The sequence below is a fragment of the Coregonus lavaretus genome (genome assembly GCF_964263955.1).
Source record: "Coregonus lavaretus genome assembly, chromosome: 19".
Classification (NCBI taxonomy): domain Eukaryota; kingdom Metazoa; phylum Chordata; class Actinopteri; order Salmoniformes; family Salmonidae; genus Coregonus; species Coregonus lavaretus.
The window spans coordinates 13,030,951-13,040,165 of NC_140006.1; the positions used below are offsets into that span (position 1 = coordinate 13,030,951).

The 9,215-nt window shown below is 44.6% G+C and overlaps 1 protein-coding gene across 1 annotated transcript; it reads right to left on the reverse strand.

Annotated features, from left to right (window-relative positions):
* Positions 1 to 1,777: 1,777 nt before the first annotated feature.
* LOC311146206 (C-C motif chemokine 4-like) lies at positions 1,778 to 3,163 on the reverse strand. Its single transcript, XM_084182712.1, has 3 exons — positions 3,078 to 3,163; positions 2,760 to 2,874; positions 1,778 to 2,106 (listed from the first exon to the last, which is right to left on the reverse strand). The coding sequence occupies exons 1-3, from the start codon at positions 3,145 to 3,147 to the stop codon at positions 1,857 to 1,859; spliced, it is 435 nt and encodes a 144-aa protein (XP_084038838.1). The 5' UTR covers positions 3,148 to 3,163; the 3' UTR covers positions 1,778 to 1,856.
* Between the last annotated feature and the right edge of the window lie 6,052 nt (positions 3,164 to 9,215).

Here is a 9,215-nt window from a genome sequence, read left to right on the forward strand (position 1 = left end):
GATCTTTCCCCTTCTGACTGACAGACTACAGAGAACCTCTCCATCGCTTCTTACTGAACCAAAGCGACTACACACATACATACACACACACAAAAACACAGAATACTGTACGTGCGAGATGCATTCCCAACCCACACGTTTCACACTGTTCACAGAGATGGAATCTGAGTTTATTCTTTGTCTGGCACGTTTTCACTGTACTGGTGACGAGACAGGATAGTGATGTTACTAATGATGAAAACAAAGCAAAACTACAGATACAGGTACAGTAAACACCAATGACTCAGACAGACTCTGAATCAGACTGACTCTCATTTCTTTGGAGAACACAACATTCCCTGTCTCAAACAAACACTTATGGGCTAATTGTAAAATAAATCACTTAGAAAACGCAGTCCTAATCATCGCTACCAGCAATGTAGTAGCAACAAATGATTGTTTTCTAATCTCCCTCAAGAAGAAAGTGCTTTTATGTAAATTATTTTCATTAATAGTCGGAGTCATAATGAATGTACAGTTTGCTTTAAGTGCCTTTCAAGACACCCAACGAGGGTACTGTACATACAAGAGGAATTATACAATACAATAATAATGGTAATATTAACAGATGCTTTTATCCAAAGAAACTCATAGCTGGCACATACTGTATATTGTGTGACTTACACACAACCATACATGTAATAGTATTCATAGTGCACAGAATGATGTGACTTTACAGAGGTGGAAACAGAAATGGAGGTGTTAGTAAGTGGCTGTACAGAGGGGAGGGGAAAATCCGCTGTGGTATACTAGAGCATCCACTACACCTCAAACACTCATACCTACTCCACAGCAGCCAAGCCCCCAAAAACCCTACGGTTAACAGAGATACAGTGTTAACTTTCTCTCTTCCCACATGTAGTAACCTATTTAACATCCACCGCCACTGTTAGTGTAGACACTAACCGATTGCTCCACTGGAGCTCCAGCCATGTTTTACAATGTACACTGATACAGTTGAAACAAGATGGCCCCCATCTTGAGACCCACTCCACAGCTTTCCCTCTCTCTTGGAGCCATTGAAATATAATTCTTAGTCTAATTCTAGAATGCACAGTCTGGTTCTAACTCTATGGTTGAAACACAGAGGTCACTAGATGACCATGCTAGACTGGGCAATAGTGTTAATATGGTCAGATTTACTAGGTACTAGGTAGAGCTTGTTCTTTATCAATTAGGGTAAGAGGTCAAATTCAGGGTAAGGTTATAGTTCAGGTTTGGGGTTAATCGCATTTGTGTAACATTTGTGTCTATCCATCTGTCCTTTCTAGCATGGCCAGATGTGACGATCATGGAACTTATGGGTAGGTCATCAGTTGTGAAACAAAGTGACTAATATCCACAGCTACAGTAATCAGCAGAAAATGTCACCTTTAACATCAATATCTGCTTTTCTTAACTTACTCCTCTTTAATCATTGGAATGGGTTGCTTTTATATCACTTTTTTCACTTATAGTATTGTAAAGTGCTGCTCATCCATTACTAATGTCTAGCACACACCTGGGTGATGAATGGCAGCCATTTTGCACCAGAACCCTCACCGCATGCTGGATATCCCATTGGATGACAGAGGACAACAAATCGGCAATTTAAAACCATTATTTTAATAAGAAACATTATACATTGTTTAGGCATACTGGCAAATAGCCAGCAGTCATCAAATTCACTGTGGAAGTAAATTCGATTTAATAATTTATAAATATATAAAGATATTCATTAAAGTGACATAATTGTTATAATAGCTGCATATTGAAAATATTCAAACATTCAAAGTCAATAGTCTGATGTACTATGAACTGGAAAATTCAATGTTCTTCTATGTCTTGTGGTGAGTTGTTGACCATTGAGAAGCAATTTTGGGGTTGTGAGCTGAAAATGTTGTTTTGTGAGGGTTGTTTTTCGCTAGTTGTGGGATAGTGGTGGTTGTAGTAGTAGTAGTAGTTGAGGTGATGTGATGTTTTTGAGGTGTGTGAGGCTTGTTCTTCTTGTTCAGGTACTGCATGGTTTTCTTTGCCCAGGGGTTGGAAGGGTCAGAGCAGATTCGTATGCCTTTCACTGTGACAAACCTGGGGAAAGAACAGGTTTAAAAAACAATTAGACCGGTCACAACAGATACACACTCAAAAACGTCATGCTTTCTATGAACCAATTGTCCATCTGGGTATAATGCATTATGAATGCATTCATAGTGCGTATATATACTGCATTCATAACAGCTGAAATAAGTAAGGGATAATCAACAGAAAATGAACAACGTGGAGGGGTGTTCAACAACGCGCTAGTGGAGGCATAGAGCCCGAGTTGATTTTCCCTTTTATACCATTGCTATAATTTAACACATTTGTCGCTAGAAATATGTTCATTTGCAGGTAGAAATGTGTTCAACATCCACTGAAGTAGCTAGAAAGCTCACTAAATAGTGACTGTAGTTGCCTTGGTAACCAAACAAACAGACTTGCTAGTTTAGCTGACCAAATCATCAGTCCTTGCTTGCTATTCTGAAAATCTAATTCAACAATGCCAATAACGTTAATATTTTCAATTCGACTTAGTAGTAGTAGAATGTGCAAGAATGAACTAGCCATTGAATTCTATCGTGCTGATATACCGTGCATTATAAGGAAATCATGCATGCTCTAGAATGCCCTTCAAGTCAATCAGAAACGAATATTCAACAATGCCATGGTATAAACACCTATGTACGGTTATAAGCACTTACGTCACTGCCTTGATGTTACACATGGCTGTGTCCTGTAGGTAGTAGAACTTGATCTTGTCGCGGTGCACCGTAGTGCCTTTAATCTCCATACAGCAGGGGATTACTGGTCCACCGGCTACAAGAGAGAGAGAAGAGTTGCATTATCATGTTCATCATCACCATCATTCATTTACACTGTACTTATAAAGCATCATATTATTTTCTCACCATCACCATGGATTTCCATTATCATCAATTTGCTTCCAATGCTAAAACAAACATCTTAAGTGAAATCTAACACGATCTAATCAAATACATGATAAGAGAACACACACACACCTTGAGCAGAAGTAGTGGACATCAGTAGAGTGGTGGTGAAGAGAAGCAGGAGAGAGAGGAGGGCCTTCATTCTGTCTATAGCACTGGCTCTGAGTCTGCAGTCAGAAGTGTGACTCACCAGAACTGCAGCTCCTTTTAAGCCCACCAACCTCATATGGAGAGACACAACATACCCATATGCAAATACTTTTCCTACACTCAGAGAGCATCACAGACTGGTTTCCTCCCACAGACCCCCTAACCATGAGGCCTGTCTCCCCCTACTCTCACTTTCTCATCACTGGTGACAGGTCAGGTTTCCATAGTGGTGGTGAGTGACACTACTGTAGCCATAGTTCTATGACTGTGGCACTGCATGCATGTGTATGTGGACACGTAGAGAGAAGTGCTGTGTTTTGGTAAGAAATGTCATGATAACATGCATGACTGTGTCTCAGTATTAGTGTTAGTGAGACTGTTTAATGAAAGGCCCATGTAGCATTTGAGGCTAAGCACAAGATAGGGTGAGAATGCAAGGGAGGACATTTTCAGAGGCGTCACATCCAAATGGAAAATGTGTCTTAAGTGGGATGTAAAACAATCCATTAACTAACCCGGACTAACTGTGAATAATGTACTGCACACCCAGTAGTGGCAGTACTGTGGAAGATACTATTAAAACGGAAACTTCAACCTGTCACTGTGTGAGAGTGAGTCAGTTACCACAAGGGTCAAATTAGAAGTTGTCAATTAACTTTTCTCTTTATATCAAAGGTTTGCAGCAGTAAAAAATACCTGTAGAGTCAACTAATATCAAACCAAGCACATTACTGTTACAATGTATTTATCTTAACTGATTTAGAAACAGTTTACTAGGTAATAAATACATTAATAACAAATAACAAATCTAATAATAGTTTATTATGAGTAAATAAGCATGTTAGTGTTTGTCATGTAAATACTGTTTGTGTCCAGTTTGAAAATGTCAAGACTAATCTGTAGTATGGTAATGATATTTCCTCCAAATATTCTGCTTGGCCATACAAATACTACGATGATAGTCCAACTCCTATTATGTTGTTATGCACCATGGTGACCATCACTTGGAAGGTAAACTGACAGCGAAAACCCCTAGTCATATTATCTGAAAGTAAAGGTTATCACTGACCAGATGAATAATTGGTTATTATTAGATATGTGTTTTCTGTTGCTGTAGGTTCTGAGGTAGAGTCTTTCCTGAAGAGGGGAGCTACTCATCTCTCCAACCACAGATTATTTAGACCTCTCTGTTCCACTTACACAAAAACACACCCTGTTCCACTGGTTATGATGTGTCTGTGGTCAAAGAAAGAGGCACAAAACAGGTGGAAAAGTTGAGGAAAAGAGGCAGTCATTTGAAAGCCTGTGATGGAGTGTGTGCCGCTTGTTAAGCACAGGTCACAAGTCACAGGTCACAAGCACTGCGGCTGTGGTCGGGAAAGGTTGAGAGGTTGTGTTTTCTCTAGCAGGAGGTAAGCTTGGCTTCTTATATGGTGTTGAGTAAAGCTTAAACCATGTATTTAGATCGTAGGTAGGTAGTTGTAGTTAGGTATTGTAGGTAGTTTATTTAGGTAGTTATTTAGGTAGTTATTGTAGGTTTCCGTAGGTAATTATTGTAGGTAAGTATTGTTTACGGCGGAGCCCGGCGAAGCACGAGGCTAGCTAGCTAGCGGGTAGCTACTGGTAACGTTTAGCAACGGTGGAGAGTTGTTTCCAATGTTATTTCACGCTTAAGAGTACCTGTAATTAAGCCAGCTAGCTACCGACCATTCAGCCGTTTTTCTAACCTCATTATCTGAGCCATCAACGTTAGGTAGTTAGTAGCTACTGTACTTAATTACACCTACTGATTGCAGAAGACAAATGTTAGCTGGCGTCGGGTAAGTTTGGCTTTATACATAGCTTGGGCTTTGTCGAGTAAGGCTTAATTATGTATTTAGATTGTAGTTAGGTATTGTAGATAGGCCCGCAGCACGAAGCTAGCTAGCTAGCCGTTTTTCAAACAAAGTCAACACAGTAGCCATTGCTAGCTAGCCAACACGACCAGCTAACTGTACTGCAGTAGCTAAATACAATATATTTGTGCTAGCTAGCCAACGTTTAATTTTTGCTGCGTTATGAAAGGAACTAGACACGGACACGAATTATCTGTTTAGTGTGTTAACACACTATTGGTAGTTTGTTGTAACCAAGTATTGGTGCTAAACTGTGTTTTATTGGATGCTAGCATGCTAGTTAGCTATGGCGCCATAGTTAGGCATCGTGGGCTGTTGTGGGTAGTTATTGTAGGTTAGCATTGTTTTCGGCGGTGCCGGGTGTAGCACGAAGCTAGCTAGCTAGCCGTTTTTCAAACAAAGTCAACACAGTAGCCATTGCTAGCTAGCCAACACGACCAGCTAACTGTACTGTAGTAGCTAAATACAATATACTTGTGCTAGCTAGCCAACGTTTAATTATTGCTGCGTTATGAAAGGAACTAGACACGGACACGAATTATCTGTTTAGTGTGTTAACACACTATTGGTAGTTTGTTGTAACCAAGTATTGGTGCTAAACTGTGTGTTATTGGATGCTAGCATGCTAGTTAGCTATGGTGTCATAGTTAGGCATCGTGGGCTGTTGTGGGTAGTTATTGTAGGTTAGCATTGTTTTCGGCGGTGCCGGGTGTAGCACGAAGCTAGCTAGCTAGCCGTTTTTTCGAACAGAGTCAACACAGTAGCCATTGTGTGCTGTACTGTGGCAGCTAAATACAATATATTTGTGCTAGCTAGCCAACGTTTAATTATTGCTGCGTTATGAAAGGAACTAGACACGGACACGAATTATCTGTTTAGTGTGTTAACACACTCTTGGTAGTTTGTTGTGACCAAGTGTTGGTGCTAAACTGTGTGTTATTGGATGCTAGCATGCTAGTTAGCTATAGTGTCATAGTTAGCTAGCTGAATAAAGTGGGTTGAGTCTATTCCTTGAAACATTGAACCGCTGTGGTTCACAACAATTCTGATTTCTAAAGGTGGAAGTTGGGAGAGTTTTTGTTCGGGTGGTTCAGTGAAACAATTATAGTTTCTGAGGTGGAAGTTTTGGTGAGGGAGGCCCTGCTCTCTCCTCTCCCAGATGTTTAGTTCATTTCATTCCGATCTCCTCTGCATTATTGTAGCCATTTGCTACAGCCTGTCAACTATGCCTCTGCCTATCCCTGTTCTCTCCTCTCTGCACAGGCTACACAAACGCCTCACACCGCGTGGCTGCTGCCTCTCTAACCTGGTGGTCCCTGCACGCACCCCACACCTGGAGTTCCAGGTCTCAGGCAGCCTCTGGAACTGCCGTTCTGCTGCCAACAAAGCTGACTTCATCCCAGCCTATGCTAACCTCCAGTCCCTCGACTTCCTGGCGCTGACGGAAACATGGATTACCACTGAAAACACTGCTACTCCTACTGCTCTCTCCTCGTCTGACCATGTGTTCTCGCATACCCCGAGAGCATCTGGTCAGAGGGGTGGTGGCACAGGAATCCTCATCTCTCCCAAGTGGACATTCTCAATTTTTCCCCTAACCCATCTGTCTATCTCCTCATTTGAATTCCATGCTGTCACAGTCACTAGCCCATTTAAGCTTAATATCCTTGTCATCTATCGCCCTCCAGGTTCCCTTGGAGAGTTCATCAATGAGCTTGACGCCTTGATAAGTTCCTTTCCTGAGGATGGCTCACCCCTCACAGTTTTGGGGGATTTCAACCTCCCTACGTCCACATTTGACTCATTTCTCTCTGCCTCCTTCTTTCCACTCCTCTCCTCTTTTGACCTCACCCTCTCACCGTCCCCCCCTACTCACAAGGCAGGCAATACGCTTGACCTCATCTTTACTAGATGCTGCTCTTCTACTAATCTCACTGCAACTCCCCTCCATGTCTCCGACCACTACTTTGTTTCCTTTTCTCTCTCGCTCTCCTCCAACACTACTCACTCTGCCCCTACACAGATGGTAATGCGCCGCCGCAACCTTCGCTCTCTCTCTCCCACTACTCTCTCCTCTTCCATCCTATCATCTCTTCCCTCTGCTCAATCCTTCTCCCTCCAATCTCCTGATTCTGCCTCCTCAACCCTCCTCTCCTCCCTTTCTGCATCCTTTGACTCTCTGTGTCCCCTATCCTCCCGGCCGGCTCGGTCCTCCCCTCCAGCTCCGTGGCTTGATGACTCATTGCGAGCTCACAGAACAGAGCTCCGGGCAGCGGAGCGGAAATGGAAGAAAACTAAACTCCCTGCCGACCTGGCATCTTTTCACTCCCTCCTCTCTACATTTTCTTCATCTGTTTCTGCTGCTAAGGCCACTTTCTACCACTCTAAATTCCAAGCATCTGCCTCTAACCCTAGGATGCTCTTTGCCACATTTTCCTCCCTGCTGAATCCCCCCCCCCCCCCCCCCCCCCCTCCTCTCTCTCTGTGGATGACTTCGTCAACCACTTTGAAAAGAAGGTTGACGACATCCGATCCTCGTTTGTTAAGTCTAATGACACTGCTGGTCCTACTCACACTGCCCTACCCTATGCTCTGACTTCTTTCTCCCCTCTCTCTCCAGATAAAATCCTGCGACTTGTGACTGCAGGCCGCCCAACAACCTGCCCGCTTGACCCCATCCCCTCCTCTCTTCTCCAGACCATCTCCGGTGACCTTCTCCCCTACCTCACCTCGCTGATCAACTCATCCTTGACCGCTGGCCATGTCCCTTCCGTCTTCAAGAGAGCGAGAGTTGCACCCCTTCTCAAAAAACCAACACTCGATCCCACTGATGTCAACAACTACAGACCAGTATCCCTTCTTTCTTTTCTTTCCAAAACTATTGAGCGTGCCGTCTTTAGCCAACTCTCTTGCTATCTCTCTCAGAATGACCTTCTTGATCCAAACCAGTCAGGTTTCAGGACTGGTCATTCAACTGAGACTGCTCTTCTCTGTGTCACGGAGGCTCTCCGCACTGCTAAAGCTAACTCTCTCTCCTCTGCTCTTGTCCTTCTAGACCTGTCTGCTGCCTTTGATACTGTGAACCATCAGATCCTCCTCTCCACCCTCTCCGAGCTGGGCATCTCCGGCGCGGCTCACTCCTGGATTGCGTCCTACCTGACCGGTCGCTCCTACCAAGTGGCGTGGCGAGAAGCTGTCTCCGCACCACGTGCTCTCACCACTGGTGTCCCCCAGGGCTCAGTTCTAGGACCTCTCCTATTCTCCCTATACACCAAGTCACTTGGCTCTGTCATATCCTCACATGGCCTCTCCTATCATTGCTACGCTGACGATACACAACTAATCTTCTCCTTTCCCCCTTCTGATAACCAGGTGGCGAATCGCATCTCTGCATGTCTGGCAGACATATCAGTATGGATGACGGATCACCACCTCAAGCTGAACCCTGGCAAGACGGAGCTGCTCTTCCTCCCGGGGAAGGACTGCCCGTTCCATGATCTCGCCATCACGGTTGACAACTCCGTTGTGTCCTCCTCCCAGAGTGCGAAGAGCCTTGGCGTGACCCTGGACAACACCCTGTCGTTCTCCGCTAACATCAAGGCGGTGACCCGATCCTGCAGGTTCATGCTCTACAACATTCGGAGAGTACGACCCTGCCTTACACAGGAAGCGGCACAGGTCCTAATCCAGGCACTTGTCATCTCCCGTCTGGATTACTGCAACTCGCTGTTGGCTGGCCTCCCTGCCTGTGCCATTAAACCCCTACAACTCATCCAGAATGCCGCAGCCCGTCTGGTGTTCAACCTTCCCAAGTTCTCTCACGTCACCCCCCTCCTCCGCACACTCCACTGGCTTCCAGTTGAAGCTCGCATCCGTTACAAGACCATGGTGCTTGCCTATGGAGCAGTGAGGGGAACGGCACCTCCGTACCTTCGGGCTCTGATCAGTCCCTACACCCAAACGAGGGCATTGCGTTCATCCACCTCTGGCCTGCTGGCTCCCCTTCCTCTGCGGAAGCATAGTTCCCGCTCAGCCCAGTCAAAACTGTTCGCTGCTCTGGCACCCCAATGGTGGAACAAGCTCCCTCACGACGCCAGGACAGCGGAGTCACTCACCACCTTCCGGAGACATTTGAAACCCCACCTCTTTAAAGAATACCTGGGAT

What these genes read in the sequence shown, in the direction of transcription:
- LOC311146206 (XM_084182712.1), bottom strand. Translation starts at nt 3,147, where the DNA reads ATGAAGGCCCTCCTCTCTCTCCTGCTTCTCTTCACCACCACTCTACTG. An exon ending in GTCCACTACTTCTGCTCAAG is followed by an intron (nt 2,875 to 3,077) that starts GTGTGTGTGTGT and finishes TCTCTCTTGTAG; the next exon opens with CCGGTGGACCAGTAATCCCC. An exon ending in TGTAACATCAAGGCAGTGAC is followed by an intron (nt 2,107 to 2,759) that starts GTAAGTGCTTAT and finishes TTCTTTCCCCAG; the next exon opens with GTTTGTCACAGTGAAAGGCA.